The 24,486-nt window shown below is 48.8% G+C and overlaps 1 protein-coding gene across 1 annotated transcript in view; it reads left to right on the top strand.

Annotated features, from left to right (window-relative positions):
• The window catches only part of FBN3 (fibrillin 3), an 87,884-nt gene that overhangs the window by 4,150 nt on the left and 59,248 nt on the right, over positions 1-24,486 (top strand). The window contains exons 4-14 of the mRNA XM_019550669.1: positions 1,892-2,011; positions 9,586-9,711; positions 11,302-11,424; positions 11,936-12,211; positions 13,402-13,455; positions 16,153-16,278; positions 16,988-17,113; positions 18,057-18,176; positions 19,227-19,364; positions 19,459-19,509; positions 20,270-20,395. Of these exons, the coding sequence (XP_019406214.1) occupies positions 1,892-2,011; positions 9,586-9,711; positions 11,302-11,424; positions 11,936-12,211; positions 13,402-13,455; positions 16,153-16,278; positions 16,988-17,113; positions 18,057-18,176; positions 19,227-19,364; positions 19,459-19,509; positions 20,270-20,395 (1,386 nt within the window). The remainder of the gene's footprint in view (positions 1-1,891; positions 2,012-9,585; positions 9,712-11,301; positions 11,425-11,935; positions 12,212-13,401; positions 13,456-16,152; positions 16,279-16,987; positions 17,114-18,056; positions 18,177-19,226; positions 19,365-19,458; positions 19,510-20,269; positions 20,396-24,486) is intronic.

Here is a 24,486-nt window from a genome sequence, read left to right as displayed (position 1 = left end):
GTGGGCATCTGGCCCCAAAATTTTTGCACCCACAGCAGACACGGGGCTGCAGCCTGGCTGGACCGGCACAGGCAAGAGCAGGCAGAACTCACCACGGGAGGGCAGAGCGGGGCAGCAAGACTCTTTGCTGCCACTGCCACCAGAACCTCCATGCCAGCCACACCACCAGCAGCACAAGCAGTAACAAATAGTGGTAGGGGGCTGCACTGCCCTCACCTTGTCCTGCCACCAGCCTCTCGCATGCTAGGCTGCAGCTTTATGCTGCCTCCATGGCTTGGCTGCCACCACTACCCCCCTCAGGGCACAGCTCTACCCCAGGGTGGAGGTGGGGTGTGGGCAGTGTCGCCAGTGGGCTGCTGCCCCTCAAAACCTCGTCTACTCCCTCCACGCCATAGAATTACCTGTGGGGAGTTGCAAGATCTGCTCCTCATGCTGCCTGGTTGCCACATCCATGTGTGTGTGCACATATGCACATGGCACCCTGTGGCAGGGCACTTACTCCTTTAAGGGCCAGAAGGCAACAGCTGGCAGGTGCCTGATTAGGGCAGCCATTTTAGATTTAGGGCTGTCCATATAAACAGGGCAGTTTTGCTGCTGGAGGCAGGCAACAACATTGCCTGGCCGGAGGGCTGATGGTATCATCTGGAGGTAAGGGAGGAGCTGTAGGGGAAGGATAGGAGACTCCTGGTCCTGGGAATAACCTAAAACTGCACCCTGCCGGGAGTGGGTGGCCTGGTGGGGTTCTCAGTGGTGTGGGAGCCCCCAGGAAATGCCAGACCAGTTACCACCCTGGTGAAAGGTGGGTTGGGGTGCCTTAACCCCTAGCCCCCACAACCAGGTGTGTTTCCCCCTTTTCAAGGTCTAGAGGGTGGACCCCCAGCAATAGAGAAAAGGCCATAGACTCATGCCTGTCTGGACTTCCCCTGACTGGTCAATGCTGGGGCCAGGACTGGAAGGGTCAAAGGGCCAGGGGCCCACCGTGAGGAATGGCCAAGAGCCAAGGGCCTGGGGTTCCAACTGGCCAGGAGGTGGGCCAGGGCTAGTGAGCCAAAGGTCTCAGGGGGACCACACCCAAAGGGGAAGTGGTTCAGGGAGCTATGCTGCCTAGTATGAAGGCGGATGAGACCGCCTGAGGAGAGGAATCCAGGTGGGGTTAAATTAGGAGGATTCTGGGGCCCAATGTGGGGACCGGTGATGATGATAACATCTAGATGCCATCTGCGAGGCTTGGGCTGCAGTGTAGGGGAGGAACGGAGCCACAGATAGTGCCCCCTGGCATCAGGGCAAGAAGTGGGCAGCCTCGCACTTTATTAACAGCAATTAATCAATTACCAAGAAGGCAGGTGGTTAGCCCAGAAATAGGTGTGCAGGCCACAGTGAAATTGGCCCAGAGCAGGCCCTCTGTTACACACCCCCTGCCTGATCACCCTCCTCCTCGCATTCCCCCAGCCCCAAGCAGCCCCCGGTAGGCTAGAACTCTGCCAGTCTGCACAGGGAAACCTGCAGTTTCCCACAGTTTTTCCTTTAAAGGATAATCCATTTTTAGTTTGTTGATCCATTTTTTAAAGTTTGTTCATGACCCTTTTATATATTCCTGTGACCCACAGGTTGAGAAATGCTGCTCTAGAGAACAGTATGTGTAACTTACCACACCCCCCTTCCACACTGGCTTGTTAAGGTATGTGCTAATGCACGGCCTGATCCTAGAGGTGCTAAATATAAGAGCTGAGGGGATGGTTCTTAACACCTTGCAGAATCAAGCCCTTGCTGCTTAATCAACGTTTCCTGGTCTTTGGTTGGGTTTATCTGTGGGGTCCATGATGAAGTGCTGCAGAGCAGGCCTAGACTCAATATATTGGTGGCTTCTAGCTTTAGGCTTTTTTCCTTTCAGATGTGGATGAATGCTCCAGCAGCCCCTGTTTGCATGGAGACTGTGTAAATACACCTGGGTCCTACCACTGCAAGTGCCATGAGGGCTTCCAGAGCACCCCCACTAAGCAGGCCTGTATCGGTATGTCTGTGTCTGGATTTGCTCAAGAATATGTCAGATCAAAAGAAAATGAAGTGCCAAGAGGAGTTTCTTATAAAAGGGAGGTATAACCAGTGAACAAGCCTCTGGAGCCAGGAAGTCTTCCACTGAGAACTCCATCTCCTCCCTCCCCTGACTCCAGGATCGAGTCTCCCACCCCCTTCACATTGGGATTGAGTCCTGGCGGCTTGGCACCCCTCTCGCGCAAGCTCCTACATGGAGATTGGGCCCTGGGGCCCATGCTGTCCCCACCTGACCTTGTGCATTGGGATCATATGCTGCATCCTGTGCTCAGAGCCTGGGGTTCACCATAGGTCCAAAGATTTGGCAGCAAGGGAGCAGTACCACTGTTTCCTCGCTACCAAATTTCCAGACCCTGGGAAGCTAGCTGGGCCGGATGACATGGTGCCACAGGCTGGCCTGTGGTCAGAGCTTGAGCACCCCAACCTAGATCATATTTCCTTAACTTAATTATGAAAATATCCTGTGAGACAATGTCAAACCCCTTCCTTTGATTAATTAGGCTGGTTACCCTATAAGGAAGAAAATTAGATCTGTTTCTATGACACTGCTATTTATCACTTCATTTTTTTCTAGGTTTAATAATTTGTTCCAAAATTTTCCCAGGTATTAATTGGGTATATAATTCTCATTGCTATATTTTATCTTAAACTGAGACCTCTGGGGAATGGGTGGTCTACTAACAGTTTTAGCCCAGGTCATGTCAGCTGCACTACCAATAACTTGGGCAGCCCAAGGGAGACAGCCCAAGGAAAGGTCCCACTAAACCCCTCAGGGAAGCATTGGGCTTCATATGGAAGACTTAACTGCCTGTACACAACACCAGGAGCTTGGGAAACAAGCATGAGGACCTGGCCCTTCTCCTATGTGATAATGACTACAACCTTGTAGGAATTACAGAGACCTGGTGGGACTCCACCTATGATTGGTTGGTGGCAGTAGAGAGTTACACTGTATAGGAGAGACCGAGTGGGAGAGAGGGGTGTGGGTGTTGCTCTCTATGTCAAAAATCAGCTCACCTCTCTGCAGATTGATTTTCCAAACCAGGAAGGGCATCTTGAGACCCTCTGGGTCAAGATATGAGGAAAACATGGGGAGGGTGACTTACTCATAGAAGTCTACTATAGACCCTGCCACCAAGAAGAAGACCTAGATCAGAAATTCATTAGGGAACTGGTCGAAGCCACACGCTCCCGATGCTTGATCATCATGGGAGACTTCAACTTCCCAGACATCTCTTGGGATGATCACATGGCCAAATCTGACAGGTTGCATAGTTTTCTCATGTGCATCGATGACCTCTATCTAACCCAGGAGGTCTATGGGCCAACTAGGGGAGAGGCATTGCTGGATCTGGTCCTGGCCAAAGGGGAGGACCTAGTGAGCGATCTGCAGATGGGGGGAAGCTTGGTGACAGCAACCATGAGTTGGTCACCTTCTTAGTTCACCAAAGACCAGGAAAACCCTTCAGTAAAACAGAAGTCTTTAGCTTTGGGAAGGACGACTTCTGTAAAGTGAGAGAATTGGTCACATCAGGCAATCAGAGGCCATACCACCCCTGCCCCCCAAAAGGAGTTCATGAGGAATGGTCATCACTCAAAAACATAATCCTTGAAGCATAGGGCAAAGACATCCCTTCTCACAAGAAATGCAGTCAATGAGCAAGGAAGTCCTTATGGCTGAGTAAGGACCTGTTGGACTTCATTAAGCTCAAAAGAGTAGCCTACACCAGCTGGAAAACAGGAAGCATTACGAAAGAGGATTGCTGTGCATTTGCCTGTACCTGCAGAGAGTGGTCAAGAAAAGCCAAGGCACAAACTGAAATTAGGCTTGCTCCGGGGATCAAGGACAACAAAAAGTCCTTCTTTAGATATGTGGGAAGTAGGAAAAAGAACAAAGACAGTTTTGGGCCCCTGAAAGATCCAATGGAGCAACTGACATCAGATGCCAAAGAAGGACCAATCTCCTAAATGATTTTTTCACATCAGTTTTTCATCCTCCCACGAGTATCACACTACCAAGAATGGCACAAACCAACTTGGGAGTGGGTGATGGGCCAAAAATTGATGTTGATCAGGGAGGGAACACCTTGAGAAAATTGGATATTCACAAGTCCATAGGCCCAGATAAAATGCACCCAAGGGTCTTGAAAGAGCTGGCAGACATCATTGCATCCTCCCTTGGCAGGGATATTTGAAAAATCATGGTGCTCAGGCGAGGTCCCTGATGACTGGAAAAGAGCCAATGTGGTCCCTATGTACAAAAAAGGGAGGAGGGATGAACCGGAGAACTATAGACCAATCAGTCTGTTGTCCATCCCTGGAAAAATTCTGGAGAAAATTGTCAAGGGATCCATTAATGCCAGACTAATGGAAGGCAAGCTTCTGAATGCCAGCCAATGTGCCTTTGTGACTGGCAGGTCTTGCCTGACCAACCTCATCTCCTTCTGTGACCAGGTAACATTTGCTCTGGACAAGGGAGATGATGTGGACATCATTTATCTGGACTTTAAGAAGGCCTTTGACCTAGTTCCTCATGATGTCCTCATGGTTAAGCTGAGTAATTGTGGCATAGATCATCATATGGTCCGATGGCTAGGCAACTGGCTATGGGGTCAGACCCAAAGAGTACTAGTGGAAGGGAACAAATCAACGTGGCACAATGTTACCAGTGGAGTCCCTCAGGGCGCAGTACTTGGGCCGGTACTATAACATTTTCACCAGTGATCTAGATTCAGGGGTCAGGTGTGAACTGGCCAAGTTCACAGATGATTCCAAATTATGGGGAAGGGCCATCACACCACAGGACAGGCTGGGGATGCAGGCCAACTTGGACACACTCTCAAGGTGGGCTGGCCTAAACTGGATGGCCTTTAATACAGAGAAGTGCAAGGTGCTGCACCTCAGTAGGAAGAACCCTCAGCATAGTTACAGGCTCAGCAGTGCTACACTCACTAGCACCATGACCGAAAGGGACTTGGGGGTCTTGATTGACCACGAGATGAATATGAGCCACCAATGTGATGCGGTGGTGGGCAAAGCTAACCAAACTCTGGCATGCATCCAGCGATGCATCTCAAGCAAAACCATGGAAGTCATCCTCCCGCTTCACTTGGCCCTGGTGAGACTGCAGCTGGAGTACTGCATCCAATATTGGGAGCACCCACTTCAGGAATGATGTGGAGAAGCTTGAGAGAGTCCAGAGGAGAGCCACTCATATGATCCAAGGCCTGGAGGGAAGGCCGTATGAGGAGAGGCTGAGGGACTTGGGACTCTTCAGTCTGAAGAAGAGAAGGCTCAGTGGGGACTTGGTGGCAGCCTACAACTTCATAAGAGGGGTACATTAGGACCTGGGAGAACATCTGTTCACCAGAGCTCCCTAAGGGATAACAAGGTCTAACAGCCATAAACTCCGGGAAGGCTGATTTAGACTGGATATTACAAAAAACGTTCTTTACAATACATGTGTCCAGGGTCTGGAACAAACTCCCGCCAGAGGTGGTGCAAGCACCTACTCTGGATTCCTTCAAAAAAAAGCTTGATTTATTTCTTGCTGGGTCACTTGATCCCAGCTGACTTTGCACCTATGCCTGGGGGGCTGGACCCAATGATCTTTTGAGGTTCCTTCCAGCCCCTAATGTCTATGAAATCTATGAACTCTCTTTTTAAAGATAGGTACTATATTTGCCTTTTCAAGTCCTCTTGGATTCTTTGGTCAAGTTCCTTATGTACTCAAGGATGATTTTCATCGAGGTTTGTCAATCTGAATACATCTGTCTCATCTAAGTAGTCTTTAGCCTGTTATTTCCTTGTTGTGACCTGCTGTCCTATCTCCTTAAACATTGTTTTTGTTGAGGACCTGGCCACAGTGAACTATTTTTGAGAAAACTGAAATAGAAGAGACAGTGAATATTTCAGCCTTCTCTACATCTTCTGTTGTTTATTCTCCTTACCTGTTTACTAATGGGCTTCTACTTTTCTTTGTTTTCCTTTTCTTTCAAATGCATTTACAGAATCTCTTCTGTTTGGTTTTTTGCCCTTGGTTAACTAAAACTCAGTGGTTTGTTCATTAACGTGCAGCAGTTACTGGGCATTTAATTTAGTACTTGTATAATCAAGTAGTAAATAAATGCACAGTAACCAGTGCCATCGCGCCAGCAAATGCCTTTTTAGTGACATTACTGCACAGTAGCCTAATAATACTGAACAGTAACATGTTAGTACTGTTTGTGCTCTGATGCACTACTGCACAGTATTATTAGGCTCCTGTGCACTTAGCGTCTTGTGTAGATGCGCCCACTCGGACCTTAGTCTTTCTGGTTTTATCACTACATGCTTGTGCTATTCCTTTGCACTCATCTTTACTCATGTACATAGTTTTCCTTTTTGATTTACTTGTCAATGAAAAACTCTTAAGGAAGCCATGTTAGTCTTTCCTATGCTTCCTGCCTTTCCTGTACAATAGGATAGTTTACCTTTATGCATTTAAGAAACCTTCTTTCAGTAAGTACCTACTCTCCTTTATCCTTTAATTGTCTTGCAAGGAGACCTTAGCTACCTGTTCCCTCTTGAAGTCTGCTTTTCTGAAAACTATTATTTTTATTCTTACCCTGGAATAATGGACTCTATTGTTTCATAATCACTTTCACCCAAAGTATCTTCCACTTCTCAGTTCCCAACTAATCCTTCCCCATTACAAACAGAACTTAAACAGCCACTGCCCTCGTAGCTTCCTTCACCTCCTGAAGCAAAAAGTTGCTTCCGACCCGTTCTAAGGACTGTCTGTGTTCTGCCATGTGTTTTTCCAGTGGCTGTGTGGCTAATTAACCCAAATTACCAAGGAGTCCTGTATTTTGGATACTACTGATAGTTATTCACAAAAAGGTTCATCCTTAAGATGGGCAATCTGTAGCAGAACCATAACATGACACCATCATTCTTATTTTCACTCTTTATGTTCACTTAATGACTTTGAACAAATTTTCATTTCCTCTTTTCCTAAATTTTAGAGCAAGTATATGCATTTTTGATCCATACCACCATTCTCCCTCTCTTTTTTCCTGTCTTTCCTTTCTAAACAAGTTGCACACTCCTATGCCAATATTCCAGACCTCTAATTTATTCCATCAAATTGGTGAGAGAGAGGCCCTTATTACACATTCACTTTAGGCAGCTCCTTGAGCTCTTAACCCCCTCGACTGTCCACACATTAGCAACTGAAACTAGTTGTAAGCACACTTTAAGTGACTTAAAGTTACACCACTAAAGGTCAGGTTTGCCTCTGATCTGTATTACCCAGCTCCTATTCCATTAATGTGTGGACACTCCCCACAGATAAGCTGTCCAAGTCGAAGTCCTCCAACATCCCAGGATGCAGTGTCCCCTTCTCACCATCCTGTTCTGTGTGAACAAACTTTCCACCCCCTGAACTCTACTGCCAGGGGCAGGTGGGTGGGGGAGGATTGGTCTAGCACTAAGCAAAATTATGGGGAAGTGTGGTCACGCTAAAGGATAGGTTGGCAATTCAGGCCAACCTGTACAAGCTCGCAAGGTGAGTGAATCAAAACCTGATGACATTCAACGCGGAGAAATGCAAGGTGCTCCACCTTGGAAGCAAAAACCCACATCATACTTGTAGGACTGGCAGTGCTATAGTCACTAGCACCACAACCAAAAGAGACTTGGGGGTTATGATTGACCACAAGATGAACATAAGCCACCAATGAGATGCCGCAGCCAGCAAAGCAAATAAAACTCTGGCTTGCATCTATCGATGAACCTCAAGCAAGACTCAAGAAGTCATCCTTCTGCTTTACTCAGCCTTGGTGAGGCTGCAGCTGGAGTATTGCATCCATTCTGGGCTCCACACTGTAGAAAGGATGCGGAAAGTCTTGAGAGGAAAGCCACGTACATGACTACAGGTCTTATGAGGAGAGGCTGAGAGGCATGGGACTTTTCAGCCTGGAGAAGCAAAGGCTCGGGGGGACTTAGTGGCAGCTTATAAGTATATAAAGGGTGTGCATCAGGAACTGGGAGAACGTCTGTTCACCAGGGCACCCCAAGGGAAGACAAGGTCTACTGGCCACAAACAGCTGGAAGGCCATTTTAGATGGGACACAAGGGAAATCTTGCCCATCTGAGTCTCCAGAGTCTGGAACAGTCTCCCCCCAGAAATGGAGCAACCACCTACTCTGGATACTTTTAAGAAACGCTTGGATTCTTATCTTGCTGGGTTGACCTGACCTAAGCAGACTTCCTGCCCCTTGGCAGGGGGCTGAACCCGATGATCCTGCAAGGTCCCTTCCAGCCCTAGTGTCTGCAAAATCTATCAAATCTATAAGCAACTTCTGCTTCTGCTCCCAGGGGTGTAACCCTCCCACCTTCCCCCATGCAAACAGTTTATAGATCACATGCCAGCTAGTCAGGTCTCAGGGCATGGATAGGTCCAGGAGTGGGGAGATGGGGAGGATCAGGTCCCTATGAGCTGGGGTTTCCTTCCCAGGGCAGGAGCAGTAGCTCCCCCTAAAGTGCCTTCCCTCATCACTCCCACATGCCAGACACCCCAGGAAGCATGACCAGCACCCTCCACACACTCCAATCCCAAATCCCAATTTATTAAAACATGAGACCTTCTTTTAATCTACTTCCTCCTTATTTCTTTTAAAATTCTTTTCTTTTTTACATCGTTTTATTTTATCCTTCAGTGGTTGGCTGACTTCATTTCCACCATCTACCCCCATCCCCATCTCCTTTCCACTTCCCATTTCATTTCCCACTCCTGTCCCATTACCTCTCCACCTCCCAGCTTCATGCTCCTCCGCCTCCCATCTTCCACACGCCTCTGCCGAGAGCAGGGATAGAAGCCAGTCCTGGCTCACCCATCCTCTAGTGGCAAGTCACAGCTGGGGGTCAGAGAAGGTTTTTAGCCTTAAGGTGCAACTGCTCCGAACTCGAGCTACTACTAACATTGACCAAATTTGCACAGCTCAAAGTGCAATGTGTAACAAGGCCCAGAGAAGGGGTTACTTGGTGCTGAATCCAAAGCCCACTATATTCAGTGGAGAGGCCTTAACATTGACTTCATCAGGCTTTGGATCAGGCCTGTGTTTGCTTGTAATACAGGCCATGGATAGACAGTGCTGCTTAAGGAACCAATACCTTACAAGAAGAGGGGCTGAGAAGGGAATTCATTATTAGCTTGAGCAGCTTTGTCTCCAAACCCTTGGACACCGTGCTGTTCCTGGAAAATAATAGTTTCGCACAGTGAGTCTCCCCTGCAACTTTACCATGTGCCATAGGCAGTAGCATCCTGAAGAGGGAGGGGCAGTGAGAAATTAGGGTCAGGACCTACCTTTTGCATCTGAGAGCAGTATCCTGCCTGTATTTTGTAGTGGACTCTAACTTGAGTCTTCTAAGGCTAAAAGCCCTTGGGCCCAACTGGACAAGAGAGAGTTACTGTTAGAATCGTAAAGTACGGGCAGCTCATGCTCACAAATCAAGTCTGCTGCTATCTTGCTCTGTTTGTCTCACTGCCAGATATTGATGAGTGCATCATGAATGGAGTGATGTGTAGAAATGGCCGCTGTGTAAACACTGATGGCAGCTTCCAGTGCATCTGTAATGCTGGCTTTGAAATTACCCCTGATGGCAAGAACTGTGTTGGTAAGCACTTCCTTCCGCATGACATCGGCTGGGGCAGAAATGGACTCACTAACGGCAATAACCCTGCATATAGATATAACATATTTAAAGCCAAAGCCCAGGGGGTTTACAGATGGGTTAAGAATTCACTTCTTTCCTCCCACGTAGCAATGACTTGAGCAGGGTGCAGGGCCCAGGGCAAATCAGACGGTTCGGGGCCCCGCCTCCACACCCCCCGGACACGAAGCCAGCGGTGGATGGAGGCGGGATCCCAAGCAGCCAGATGTGCAGCCGGCAGCGGCAGTGGTGGTGGCGGTGCTGAGTCGCCGCAGCCATTCACCCCGATTCACCCCACCTATGGACGGCCCCAATTCCAGGAATACAGCCACCTCTTTAGCAATATTTCACAACCATTAAGGAGAGGAGAGAAAGAGTCACTGATCCAATGGAAGTTGCTCTCAGATGAAATAGTTACAGTGCTCTGAGACTAAGGAGTTAACAGTGTGTTTTGCTTGATGATAATTTTGCAAGGGCACTAGGGTGCCACAAGACCTGTAGTTTCCCAGAGTGATGAGGATCTCTGAGTTTTACGTCACCCCTAAAAGGTGGTATCAGTGCCACAGTGCCACAACACAAGAGTGTAGGTTCACCTTTAGCTCAAAGAGCAAAGGGCATGAGAAGAGCCAGTGCTGCTTCCTGCAGTACTTTAGGATTTTTGTAAAGGTTGCAAAGGGATGTCATCAGAAAAGTGTTGATGAAATCGTTTTTCATCAAAATTTGTTGATTTGTCCCAGCTGAAACTTTTAGGGGACATTGTTCAATTTCAACGAACTTCTGACAGGCAGACTTTGAAATCTGACTGATTTCCTGCCAGCTTGTTCAGCCGCCAACCCAATGACCTGTAGGGCAGCCCAAAACTTCCAGACTCCCAACCAGGTTTGCTCTTCCCATGAAGCCGAAAGCCTTGACACATGCTGAGCGAAATTAAGAGTAGCTTCGTGCCTTACAGACTAACTAAATCAGAGATGCATAAGCCTTCATAAATAGTGGCTTATTTCAGTTTACTAGTATGTGAGCCAGCCAGTTAAAAGCCAGCTCAGATATACCTAGATGAGCTGCAGACACACCTATCCCTGGCAACACAGGATTCTTCTTAGAGCAACAGTTTCAGCTAGGGGCCTCTGGGTGCCTTGAGGCCCTTTCAAGGATGCTACCAGGTGGCGTGCAACATTTGCATTCCTAGGTGTAGAGACATAACTCACAAGATAAACTCAGAGATTTCAAATAAGAATCCACAGCATTAAAACCATTCAAACTTGTTGTGATCTTCCTGAGTTCTTTGTAATTGCTCTAATCTTTTTTCTGTATTCAAAACACTAAGTGAATACTAAGAGTTAACATGTTCTAAGGGGTGCCTCATGTCTACTGAGGGGAGCCTTGAGTCTGTTAAGGGGTGTCTTGAGTCTGAAAATGTTGAGACCACTGTCTTAGAGGCAAATAAAGATTTGACCACATGTGGGGTAAGGCAAAACATAGAATTTGAAAACAGGGGAGTCTTTGTGCACCCCACAGGTTCGTGTTTCTTATCACCTTTCTTATCATCCTCCCTAGATCATGATGAATGCGCTACAACCAATATGTGTCTCAATGGGATGTGTATCAACGAAGATGGCAGTTTCAAATGTATCTGTAAACCAGGCTTTGTACTGGCTCCCAATGGGCGCTACTGTGTTGGTGCGTGTACTCCAGTTTTTCTCTGTTTCTGTTGTGTCCTATATGTCTCTGGGACTTGGTATGTACAGAGGGATGAGACGGGTAAAGCCAGAGTTATGAAGGGAAGAAGAGGAAGGTAAGGCAGATCTCAGGGTAATGATGCTGCTGACTGAATTCCCTAACCTTTCACCCGAGCTTAACCAACAGAGCAGCTAATGGCAGTCCAGGAATGGGTTAGGTCCTAGTGGATTGAAAGGCACTTGGAGAGGAGGAAGCAGCTCTGGTGTTATACAGATAGTAGTGAAATGAAAGAGTCTTACTGAACTATTTGAGAGAGTCAAGACTGGCCATCCTGCTGGCTCCATTCATTTTGCGTAAGCCTAAGGCAAGTGCTGGGGATTTTGCAGCATTAGAGCAGTGTTTTTTACAGTAGGCCCTGCCCCAGCCCACAGAGCCTCTGAGATCCTTTCTACCAAGAGTACGAACTCCTTTCCCCTCTGTCATGCTGCCAATATGTCTGCTTTCCTTTCAGATATCGATGAGTGCGAGACCCCTGGCATCTGCATGAACGGCTGGTGCATTAACACAGAGGGCTCCTTTCGGTGTGAATGCCTGGGTGGCCTGGCCATTGGCGTGGATGGACGAGTCTGTGTGGACACCCATATGCGCAGCACGTGCTATGGAGGCATTAAAAAGGGCACCTGTGCCCGTCCCTTTCCAGGAGCCGTTACCAAATCTGAATGTTGCTGTGCTAATCCAGACCATGGTTTTGGGGAGCCATGTCAACCGTGTCCAGCCAAAAACTCTGGTGAGCTCCACCTCTGTGTGTGTACAAATTCAAGGGGAAGGTACTTGGAAATGGTTTAATCCTCTAAGGATCCATCTGAGAAGACACCTTGGCCTATACAGCATGACAGCATTATTGAAAGGCCCAGAGGTATACTGCAACCACTCTCATAGTATGGGCTGTACTAGTGTTTCCTGCCTATGATCCACACAACCCATGATCTATACATGGGTTATGTATTGCTGTGTACTGCTATCTTGTTCTCTTTGTCTCCAGGTGCTGAGTCAGATAGAAAAAAACTAAACACCTTTATGCTTTCCCCTTTTCACTTGTCCATGTGAACAGTTGCTGTACTTACCACAGGAGTTTTTTGCCCATGGCCTATGTAATCTGGAAGACGTTCCCAGAAGCAATTGCTCTCTTGAAGTGTACTCCACCCTTAGAGGCATTTTTAGGAAGCCCTGCGCTAAGATATTTTTTAGAGTTCGTTATAGTGGTAGCTGCTGCTGCTAAAAATTAACATGTCAAAACTGCTTCATGGACCCTAACTTATGAAACTTGCCCCTATTTCCAATTTCCATGCTTCATCTCTGTTCAGAGTGATATCCTTTGTGTCTTGAAAATGCGAAATGAATCTGTGTACTAGATTACGCCAGTCCATGCTGGAGCTAGCACGTGGGGTCACTCTGTGGTTGGATCTGGTACATGGTTTTGGGCCATTGTGCAGGATCAAACCCATGTGCAGATCCTGTTTGTCAGCCATTGATGCTATCAGCAGTGATTTTATATCTACTCCCTGAACATTGATGAAATGTTAAATTGGTATTACATCTTGTATCAGAGCCCACTTAGAAGCACCCCCGTCTGTTGGGAGTATTTCATTGAAAGCTACATTTTGAGATTTGTTTGTTAATCACTTCTTAACCCATTTAACAAGTGCTTTGCTTAGAATCTTATATGTAGCATAGTTCTACAACTGGTGTAGAGCAGCTGAACTGATCATGGGGATTTTTGTTTTATATGAAGGTTCACTGCAATATTAAGCAGTGTCAGTGTTAAAATATATCACACGCTGTTATAAACATCTAATTCTGAGTACTTACAATCAATACTCTAGCCAAAAGCAAATGGGAATTGTTCATATTGTTCTGAACTGATGTCATTTTCCCAATGCTATAATGAAAAACTAATGAATCTGCCCTTTTCCACAGCTGAATTCCAGGCACTCTGCAGCAGTGGCATTGGAATAACAGCTGATGGCAGAGGTGAGGACTTTAGCATGTGCCATAGTACAGAGGGATGCTTATAACTAAGGTTCTCTAGCACATGCAGTTATAAGACCTGCTTTCAGTTGCATATAACTGATATGTGTGGATGTGTAATTATGTGAATGTGCATGAGTGGTACAAGATAGACTGAACATTTATATTAATGTAATCTGCATTACACAGTATCAAAAATAGTGGGTAGACGATGCAAACCACTAATCTGGGGTAACTTCACCCAGTCTGTGGGAGAAATACCCCTGAAAAATCAGGGGTATTAGTTACAGTGGCTTAGGTTTCACCTGTCAACATCCATCCTGGGGTTGCTGCTTGTTAAAACCAAACTGACTATTACTACCAGCTTCCCTACTGCTTTGTGGGAAGGTGCAGTAATAGCTGACTCTGTCCATTCCTGAGCCTGGTATAAATTACATCAGTGTAAAAATCCAAAGTACATTACCACAGAGTATGTCTTTGTCCAGGGCCAATACTTATTGGGTAATTGTCTATGTACATGTGCCGGAGAGTGTGTGAGAATGAGCATGAGTGTGTGTGTGAGAGAGAGATAAGTGTATAAGTGAGCATGAAAGACTGGGCATGTTTTGGCATGTGCATGTAAAAGTGCAAGAAGCAAGGATTTTTATGGGTGATATATTTTATTGGACCACTACTACATGGGTGGGATAGACTTAGACAAGCTTTGAGTCATTCTTTTTCAGGTCTGTCTAAGTGAAATTTGTGTGTACATGCCTGTGAGTGAGTATATGTAAGCGCGTGAATGCCTGTGGGAGAGTGAGTCTATGTATATGTGAGTGAACGAGTGTATATGCAGGTGCAAGTAAGCATATGTGTTTGTATGCATGTGTGTGCATGTATGCGAGAGAGTGAACGTGTCTCAAATTCTGCCTTACGTAACAACAAATTATTGTTAAGCAAACGTACCCAGGTCTGGTGTACTGAATCAAGTGGCTGGTCCTTGGCACCAAAGGGGAGTTGCGTTTCTGGGTTTGCCCATAGTCTGGCAACCCTACAATATATTGCTGGAGAACTGACCTAAAACTCATCAGCGAGGGGTTTAATTTGTTGAAGGCATTTATCAGTGATTTTCAGGTGTAGGTTTGTCTAGGTCTGCAAGCTGGGACCCTATTCAGCTCAAGGCCCTGATCCATACATAGCTCACCCCCCCGCATACCTCACCAAAGAACAAATGCTCATGGCTGGGTCTGAGGGTCCTCCTCCTGCCTCCCGGATGCATGGACTGCTGCTCAGCCAGCAATTTATGTCAACAGTAGGAAAAGGAAATTTACTTTGACCTGACCAGTGATGCAGCCTGGGAGCTCAGTACAGGCACTCAACAAGGGAGTTCATATAGAGTGTGGGTGCCATTGCAAAGCTTGTCTTTGACCACCTGCACCTGGCTATTGGTTTGATAAGGACTCCTTCTCCACCCCAGCTTCCCAGAGACTCTCTAGCATGCCTGTACAACACACTACGAGACCCAGGCCTTGTTCTCTCTCTTTACCAGCCCTGGCCTGGCAGTGCCAGTTGGGAAGTGCAGGACAGGACATGTGCAGGCTGCCAGCCTTGCCTCATTTAGGTACAGCACCCAGCATGCAGCACTTTCCAAACCACCTCCTCTTTCGGCCTTTTCCTCAGACAGAGACAGATGAGGGGACTAAAGGATGGACTGAGAACTGAGCACCAGAGGTGGAGATCGGTGCTTGGGTTAACCCAGAAGAGACTGTCACGGTCCCAACAGGCACCAGCACCTCTGTGGTTAGACTCCACATGTAAGGGTATGGCACTGTGCCAGCTGCCTGCCCAATGCACAGTGTTCTGCATTGCCACCTGTGAGTCTGCTGTCTGCCTTCAGGCTCCTGCTCCACAGGAGCTGGTAATAGAGGTGCCAGCACTGGGTCTATAGGCTAGCAGAAATTGTGTTCCCCCCCACTTCCTACTGGCCTCCTGGGACATAGAGGGGTATTGATGCCTAGAAAGAACCCCAAAACATTCAGAAGTGACTGTAATCAAAGGAGCAAATGACTCCTCCTTGGGAAAAGAAGAGCAAGCAGGCTGTTGGTCTCAGTGCAGTAGCTGAGACCCTGCACTGATGGAGACAGTACCCAGTGGCAGACAGAAGAAAGCTGATACAGCACAGGGACTCAGGATGCAGGCCATTTCCCTGTGAGCATCTCCCTCTGCATGGCACACCCTTGCAAGACAAATTGTGCATGTGCGCACACATATGCATATATGCACATCACGGACTGGGGGTAACTGGTGGGGCTTTAGTTGTCACCAAACTTCTCTCATACATGTGTGTGCTCTGCTCGAGACCTCACCTTCATGAAGGATGCAGCATCTCTGTTACAAGAAAGGTCTCTGCAGGGTAGAAATTAAAGTCTGTTCAACTGAATGTAGATTTGTACCCTGAGGAAACCTGAAGGTACAAGGCTGCAGCTTGGCAATATGTAGCAGCAAAGCAGTGCTGACATTCAGAGCATGCTTCTGCATGGTCTCCTGCAGATGACCCACACAATGGTCAGGCTGAGTAGTGAAAATGTGTACATCCAGATGTGGACAGGCTTGTGTAGAAGGCAGTGGAGGTAATGCAGAAGCAGAGGCTGAAGGATTTTCTTTCGGGGCTTGGCCCTGGTGCTGGTCACATCTGAACATGTGGTTCCTTGCCCTGCACAGATATCAATGAATGTGCCCTCAACCCAGACATCTGCCCCAACGGCATGTGTGAGAACCTGCGTGGGAGCTACCGCTGCATCTGCAATTTGGGCTACGAATCAGATCCCACTGGCAAGAACTGCGTGGGTGAGTTCAGGAGAATCCCTGTGTGTTCGGGGCAGTTTGGAGCCCTCTGAAATAGGCTAGGTCAAGGCCAGAGAGCCAGATCTACACTCAGCAGGGAGCCTGGCTAGCAAAGGTCTACTAGAAACAAGTGGAATTCTGCAGGCCAGTCGTCACAGCGCTTGATGCACATTAACTGGCCCAGAGGCCAGGGCACTCGCTCAGGGCTTTGCTCTAGGCCTAAGCAAGAACTGATTCCCCTAAATACAAGGTTCTCTCCCTGTGCTGTGACAGGATCAGTCTGATTGTCCAGAGAGAAAGATCACAGGGCAGTAGCTATAACTAAAATAACTGCAATTTCAGAGTAACACATTTGCTAGTTAATATGGTAACGTGTTTGCTATTTAATATGATATTTGTTATAAAATGTATTGCTAGAACGTTTGGCAATGCTAGCAAGGTGGGTGTGTAAAGCACTGAAACAAACTGAACATTACTTAAAGGGCCTAAACATGCCAGGATATGGGGCAGGGTAGCTATGCAGATGAAGCTAAGCCCTGAGATTGAGGCTGGCCGGCCCTAGAGATGCAAGGTCTCTGTAAGTGAACTGCCTGGGCCTGCGGTGTGTCTTAGAGAAGAAATGCTTTCAGTGCCATCTTGGCTACCAGAAACCAGCTAGCTGAGGGGATGCCTGGTGCTGGGGCTCACAAGCCCTGTCTGTCTCTGCCCACAGATGTCGATGAGTGCACTGTTAATCGTTTGCTCTGTGACAATGGCCTGTGCCGTAACACACCTGGAAGCTACACCTGCACCTGTCCCAAAGGCTTTGTCTTCAGGACTGAGACAGATACCTGTGAAGGTAACGATCTTCTTAAGCTCTTTGGTTTGGCTGTCGGACTGCCGTCCGGCATCATATTCATTGGCTTTGCTGCCCTCTGCCAAAGAGAAGCAGAAGCTGCACCATGGCCAAGACCGCAGCCTAACTGGGCTGGACTGGAAACTGGCTGAGTCTGAATATTAGGGCCGATCCCAAGGGCAACAGAATATCTGCAAGGTGCAAAGCATGAGTGCTGAGCCATCTTCTGGGTGTAACATGCCTTTGATTTTCTCTGGCTCAGTAGTGGTTTGGACTCTAGCTGCTTGGGGGGGTTGAATTTTCAGAAACTCAAACCCAAAACTTTTTCCTTCAAACACCAGAACTTTTGGACTAAAAAATGTAAATTAGGGGACAGGGAGTTGGTGGAAAATTTACAGTTTGGGGGTCATCTTTTTCCTGACAAAGAATTGAAAAAATTTGAAGAAAGGGGACAAGTTCTGCAGAAATGGATATTTAGACCCCCCCTCCCCCATTATAATTTTCCCTTGGAACACTGTAAAGTTTCCTTGCGGGCTCCAAGTATCAGCTATGTGGAACAAAGCATGTTGCGATGAAACAGTTGTAAAAGTATTTAGATGTCCAGACAAGCTCTTAGTTTCTTTAGCAGCCTTTTAAGGCTGTGGTGAAGTATGTCAACCAATTTTCACTCCTTCCTCTCTACTAACCTGCTCTGAGGGGTCTCTAAATCCCAGCTTTAACCACTGGTCTTATTATCTAGAGCTGGACCCGAGTCCCAAGATTCAGTTTCAGGTTTCTATCTGGGTGATGGTTCATCCTGTTGCAGAGGCAGGGCCTGGCAATTCAATTTCCTACTGACTCCAAACTCTTTCTGCCTTTGGTGGCCCAGATCCTGGGCTGGGGTGGGTCCTAGGCTCTCTATGGTTCTTTCAGTGCTAGTACATTGACGGTTATTTTTGACTCGCAGATATCAATGAATGCACCTCAAACCCATGTGTGAATGGTGTATGCAGGAACAATGCTGGCTCTTTTGCCTGTGAGTGCTCCCCAGGCAGCAAACTGGATCCAAGTGGCACCATCTGTGTGGGTAAGACTCCTTTCAGGGCCAGTGATGGGCAGGACTGACAATCCCAGCAACCCCACTTAATATTGCTCTGTCCCAGAGGCGGCCACAGGAGACAGTCCAGGGCTTAGCTTTGGACCCCAGCAACTTGCATAGGCACAGCAGGGCTCACACTATATTGACTCAATTTCTTGCTATAAGTTTTGTTTCTCGTGCAACAGTGAAGCTGAGAAAGCATCGTAGCAGTCAGCCAAAGTGTTCCAGCCACTGCACTGGATGCCCAATAAACCCTAACCATGCTGCAGTGGGAGAGTTGCTTGCTGTGAGGTTCCTTGGACATCATGTAGGATCATCACCCACATCCTGGCACACACAAGAGGACCCCCACAATGGAGGATCCTACAACATGAAGGGAATGGCAGCCCATCTTACACACCGTTCAATAACTTACTTTGTACCATCAAGTGAGATACAAAAATCACTTTCAGCCAAGATGAAAGCCTACCTAAGCCCTGAACAAGGACTCTGGCCTTGGCTGAATCACAGCCTCTCCACTTCAGTCCAAGACCTTCAGCATCTCTGCAATGAACATAAGTTTTATATTAATGTGCCAGCGGCTTGCAGGTTGGGCTTGGTGTCACACTCCCTTTGTAAGCAAAGCTCTCATGGTTCTGCCTGAGCACAGAGTACAGGAGCAGGCCCTTTATCCACAAGAAGATGAGCAGGGCAGGGGCATGCAGGGAAGAACCCAGCCCTACTTCTCGGAGCCACGCAGTGCTTCCAGGCATGAGCACGCAGCGGTATCAGAGAACGGAGGCCAGCTTGCAGCTCCACAGAGCAGGGTCCTGGCAAATGCAGCCCTCTGAACCCCACTGTAGTGCACGTGGCTCCACAGCATGCCAGGTTAAGCAGAGCAGGCAAAGAACGCTCCTTACCTGGTTTTCAAGGCCTGCTGGCTTTTCCAGCAAGGCGCCTCTCCTCCAATTTCTCTCCCTTGCCGTCTAGCTGCTGGGAGCAAGGTGGCAATCAGACAGGGGGGCAGCTCTTCACATACGCCGTGTTTTGCTTCCACAGACAGCATGAAAGGGACATGCTGGTTGAACATCCAGGATGGCCGCTGTGAGGTGAACATCAATGGGGCAACACTGAAATCTGAGTGCTGTGCCACACTGGGAGCAGCCTGGGGCAGTCCCTGTGAGCGCTGCGAGATCGGTAAGCCTAGCACCGTGGCAAGGAACCTTTGCCCGGGCATGGGCAGCAAGGAAATTATCTGCCAATCTCATTATGCCTCTTTGCCTTCCCGCAGATCCTGCCTGTCCCAGAGGGTTTGCCAGGATGAAGGGGGTCACATGCGAAGGTAAAGTGCCAAGGAGTGAAGCTCTTGCTGGCAGCAGGGTTACTGGGAGACTAATATAAGTCTCTGCTTCTTCCCTCCTCCTGCAATGTTACCCTCCTTGCTGAGCTACACTAAGTGTCACAGCTGTGGGATAGTCCCAGTAGAGTCATACCATCATGCAGTTTGCTCTGGCCAATTGGCCGTTTGCATCTGGATGTGCCTAGTCTGATTTGTGGGCGTCAGCACACAGGTACGAAGACATAAGGTGGGCAGCATCTGGGGATGCTGTCACACCATAGCCACATGCATGAGGGGTGGGGATCCAGAAGCCACCATGGAAAGTTTAACATTGGCTGGACAGGGCATATGCATAACTTACCCAACTTCCATGCCAACCCTCCACATTGGGAACACACTGCCTGTTTTGAAGGCAGGGAATGAGCCCTTGCAGGGGCTGAGCAGAGCTGCTGCAACTTCCTGCTTGTGACCTACCAAAGGATAAACTGAATTCATCTACAGGGATAAGGTCAGAAACACTCCCCCTGCCTGAATACCCATGCATTGGCTATGGAGCGGCCATAGTTCCCTGATAAGTTGGGTAATCATTCCTTCTCTGTATTTCTGGGGCTTGTATGATCATCTGCTGACTCTGTCAGGCTGCACAGTTTAGCCTGAAGGGTAACTATGGGCTTTTCTGAAGGCTTCCTCCATCCAGGGGTATCCCCAGAAGTCCCTGGGTCTGCTACTGCCTAATGCTTCTCCTTTGTCTTTTTGCCTTCAGATGTGAATGAATGTGATGTCTTCCCCAGCGTCTGTCCCAATGGTCGCTGTGTGAACACAGCCGGCTCTTTCCGATGCGAGTGTCCAGAAGGGCTGACTCTCGATGGAACTGGCAGGACGTGCGTGGGTGAGGATTGCTCCCTCAACAGATCATAGTTTTCCTTCAGTCCCTTATGTACCCAGGCAACACTGTCCACTAAAGTACACTACACACCTCCTGTCAAGGGAGGTGTTGGGGATGCAAGCGCCTTCTGGATTTCTTGCCTCTCAAGAAGCTGAGACTGCCCCTGGTCACAGGCTGGAGAGAGAGAGGAAGTGGAGTGCAGTGGGGGCAACTGAGTGTGTTTCTCTTGTCTAAAATACCCAAGGGGTGGCTGAAAGAAGGGCTCGGACACTTGACATAGCACTGATGTGTGGTGGGATTCATTTAGCTTAGGGCTGTCCAACTTCTAAGCAAGCAGGGGCCACACGCTGTGTGGGCTGCACTAACATAAGCCACTGGCCCCTTGGGCATCCTTGCACTGCATGATGCACGCAGGAACATCCACTTCTGCCCTATGCAGCTTGCATGGGAGGCCAAACAATGAGGCCCAGCCAGCACGCGTCTGTGTGGTCCCCTATCTGCATGACATGGGAGGAGTATAATGTGCCCAGAAATGGTCAAATTTTTAAAGCCTAGGAGAAAGGATGGGAGGGGATCTGAGAAAGCAGGGAAAAGCCTTTCACTTCTAGCTGGAATCCAGGATGGGGCAAGGAGGTGGAGAAGAAGTGCAGAGGGAGAACTGTTCCCAGAGCAAACCCAACACAATCCCAGAGCAATCCCAACACAGTGCAAGTGAGTGCAGTGATGTAGGTGTCAGTTCCCTGCACTCAAGACAAAAATCCCCATTGTTATACCAGAACACCCCATTAGCCCTGCTCTGTGCAGCTTCCTCTGGGGTCGCAGCAGCAAACTGCTTCCCTGAGCTGCGTGCCACCATTGCGCACTTTACTGAGTGGGTAAGGTAGTGGTTCTCAACTGTTTTAGACTCCAGTCCCCCTCTATAACTTCACTGCATGTAGTGGCACCCCATTTAAAAAATGAATGTATTCATTACAGTGAAGGGGAAGTTTGCTTGGAAACTCTCTCACTTTCCTTCACTGTAAGCTTGCTGAGAGTAAAGAGGTTTGCAGGGAAAAGGGAAACCTTTAGGATCAGGGAACAGCAAACAAGCCAGCTACAGAGGAGTTTTCTAGGTCAGGTCTGCTTGGAAAGAGAGGCACAACGTGAGAAGCAGCAGATTAAAAGACCAAGAGACATGGCTGGAGGATGTCGTAATTCCAGAGCCACTGCCATTTCCAGCTCCTCCTCTGCTTGCACTTGCGATGTCTGTCCAGACAGGAGCACACACTGCTGAGGCTTCCTCCAGGTCCTGGTTTGGTGCTATGCAGACTGCAGCTTGCAGATTCCTTCCCGTGTCAGCCAGGTGAGGGAGTGCCTGCAGTGTGAGCGGCGCCTTCGGGTGGTGTCTGTCCGGGCCAGGCAAGAGAGCTACAGGCGAGGTAGCCAGGCTCCAGAGCATCCCCCAACATGAGGACTTCATTGATTCCATGCTGGAGGAGACCTCTGGGACTGTGATGGAAGGACAGCCAGAAGCGGTGCTAGAAAAGGAAGAGGGCATGGACTCCCAGGAAGGTGGAAGCTGGGAACTTGTATCTTCTGCCAGCACCTCATGGGACTCATTCATGTGGGCGCCGGTGGTACTGCCAGGGGTGACCCTGAACAGATCAAGTGTTGACTACAGGGCTCTGGGTGCAAGGGTGAAGGGGACAGGGGCACAGGTCGTGTTCTCCGCAGTCCTTCTGGTCAAGGGGAAGGGCCCTGGCAGGAACAGACACATCCTGCAAATCAATGCATGGCTGTGCAGCTGGTGTTGCCAGCAGGGATTCGGCTTCTTCGACCATGGGACATTGTTCCAAAAAGGAGGATTGCTGGGAAGAGACAGGATCCACCTGACAAAGAGAGGGAAGATCATCTTTGCAGACAGGCTTGCTAACCTAGTGAGGAGGGCTTTAAACTAGGTTTACTGGGGGATAGAGAACAAAGCCCTGAGGTAACTGAGGAAGCAAAGGACGTGGAGAAAGCAGAAGCAGGAGAGGGCAGCAGGGGAGGCCTCATTCTTCCTGAGAAAGTACTCGGTTTGTCACCTCGTGTGCCTGTACATGAATGCAAGGACTTTTGACTTTTTAATTACTTTATTCAGGGGTTCAGGTATACAACAATGGTTACTACCAAACCACACCAAACCCACCAACACATCACACCGTGACAAACACCTGCGCTGCATTTCACGTCGTGTCTTACGTGCTAATTATGCAGTCGGTGTGCTGGCGACACAGTCATAAACAATTCAGACCCTGCTCCATCCCATCATACACGTAACAAAACCTTCAACTTCCACACAAAAAGAAAGCAAAAAAGCAGCCTGGTGAGGGCCCAGGACGCGGCACGAGCTGGAGGTCGCCCACACCGGTCATGACATCAGAGCGCGTATTTGAGACGGCCGTCCTCCACCTGGCACAGCGCGCCCTCAAGGGCCCAGCACGTCTCAAAGGTGGGCACCGCCTGCCGGAGCACAGCGTGCTCAAACTCCAGCGAGCGGCGCGCCTGCGCCAGGAGGCGGAAAAGCCGCAGGGCATCATCTGAGCCGGTCCCGGCGGCTCTTGAGGACGGCCAACTTGGCCTGACCCAGTACAAAGTTGGCCAGGCAGACGAGGCCCTTCTCAGCCGCCCGGTACGGGTAGGAGCACACGTAGGTGGTCTCTGAAAAGCTCCAGCCCAGCGCCTGCAGCAGCAGGCCGAGGGTGACAAAGAGCGGCTGCAGGAGGGGGCAGTCCAGGAAAGCGTGAAAGAGGGTCTCCTCAACACCCCCCGGGCAGAAGGGACAGGCTGTCGAGGCGGCTGGGTCCAAGTGGGACGCAAACGTGCCAGTGGCTAGGATGCCGTGCAGCGATCGCCACTGCAGGTCACCAGTCTTCTTGGCGATTGGCGGCTTATACAATGTGTGCCACGCTGGGTGGGCCACATGAATGCAGGGAGCATGGGAAACAAGCAGGAAGAACTGGAAGTCCTTGTATAATCACAGAAGTCTGACGTGATTGGGATAACAGAGACTTGGTGGGCAGCGGGTGGCAAGGGGGGGCTGCATGTAGCCGCCGGTGGCCATGTCAGCAGCACTCAGGCAATCCAGGACGTTTTTGGACAGTGTTGGAGACAACTTCCTGGTTCAAGTGTTGGAGAGACCAACGAGGGGCTGGGCTTTTCTTGACCTACTGCTTACAAACAGGGAAGAATTGGTGGGAGGCATAGAAGTAGATGGCAAGTTGGGCAGCAGCGACCATAGGGTGATTGAGTTTGGCATCCTGACAGAAGGAAGAAAGAAGAGCAGCAGACTACAGACCCTGGACTTCAGAAAAGCCGCCTTTAACTCCCTCAGGGAACTTGTGGGCAGGATCCCTCGGGAGGCCAGTCTGATGGGGAGAGGATTTCAGGAGAGCTGGCTGTATTTTAAAGAAACCTTACTGAGGGCAGAGGTACAAACCAACTGGATGTGCAGGAAGAATAGCAAATGTGGCCAGCGACCAGCCTGGCTTAACAGAGACCTCTTCAGTGAGTTTAAACACAAAGGCTAAGGACAGACATTCAAAAAGCCTGCCCAGCCCAGAGAGCATGCCGGGATGCTGGGGGAGTGAGTCTGATTTAATTTAAACCAGCAAGAGGCTGGGACAGACATTGCATTAACTGGCTTGGGCCAAATCAGTTAGGTCTGATACTACATTCAGTCAGGTTTATCTCAGACTGGTTTCAGCCATCTCAAACTGGTTTATGTGCCCTGGGCATCTGTTTTGTTACAGGTTTAAACCAGTTTCTGATCACTTAAACTGGTTTATGTGTAATGTCTGTCCCTAGCCAGAAAGGAAGCTCATAAGAAGTGAAAGCTTGAACAAACAACTTGGGGGGGGGTGTATAAAAGCATTGTTCAGGCATGCAGGGATGACGTCAAGATGGCCAAAGTGCAACTGGAGTTGCAGCTAGTAAGGGACATGAAGGGTAACAAGAAGGGTTTCTACAAGTATGTCAGCTGACTTCCTGCCCTTTGGGCAGGAGGCTGGACTCGATGATCTCCCGAGGTCCCTTCCAGCCCTGATGTCTATGAAATCTATGAAACAAGAGGAAGA

This window comes from Crocodylus porosus, unplaced genomic scaffold (genome assembly GCF_001723895.1).
Source record: "Crocodylus porosus isolate Cpor-Errol unplaced genomic scaffold, CroPor_comp1, whole genome shotgun sequence".
In the NCBI taxonomy this organism is placed as follows: domain Eukaryota; kingdom Metazoa; phylum Chordata; order Crocodylia; family Crocodylidae; genus Crocodylus; species Crocodylus porosus.
Note: the sequence above shows the minus strand (reverse complement) of the source record. Positions and strands in the feature narration are given on the sequence as shown.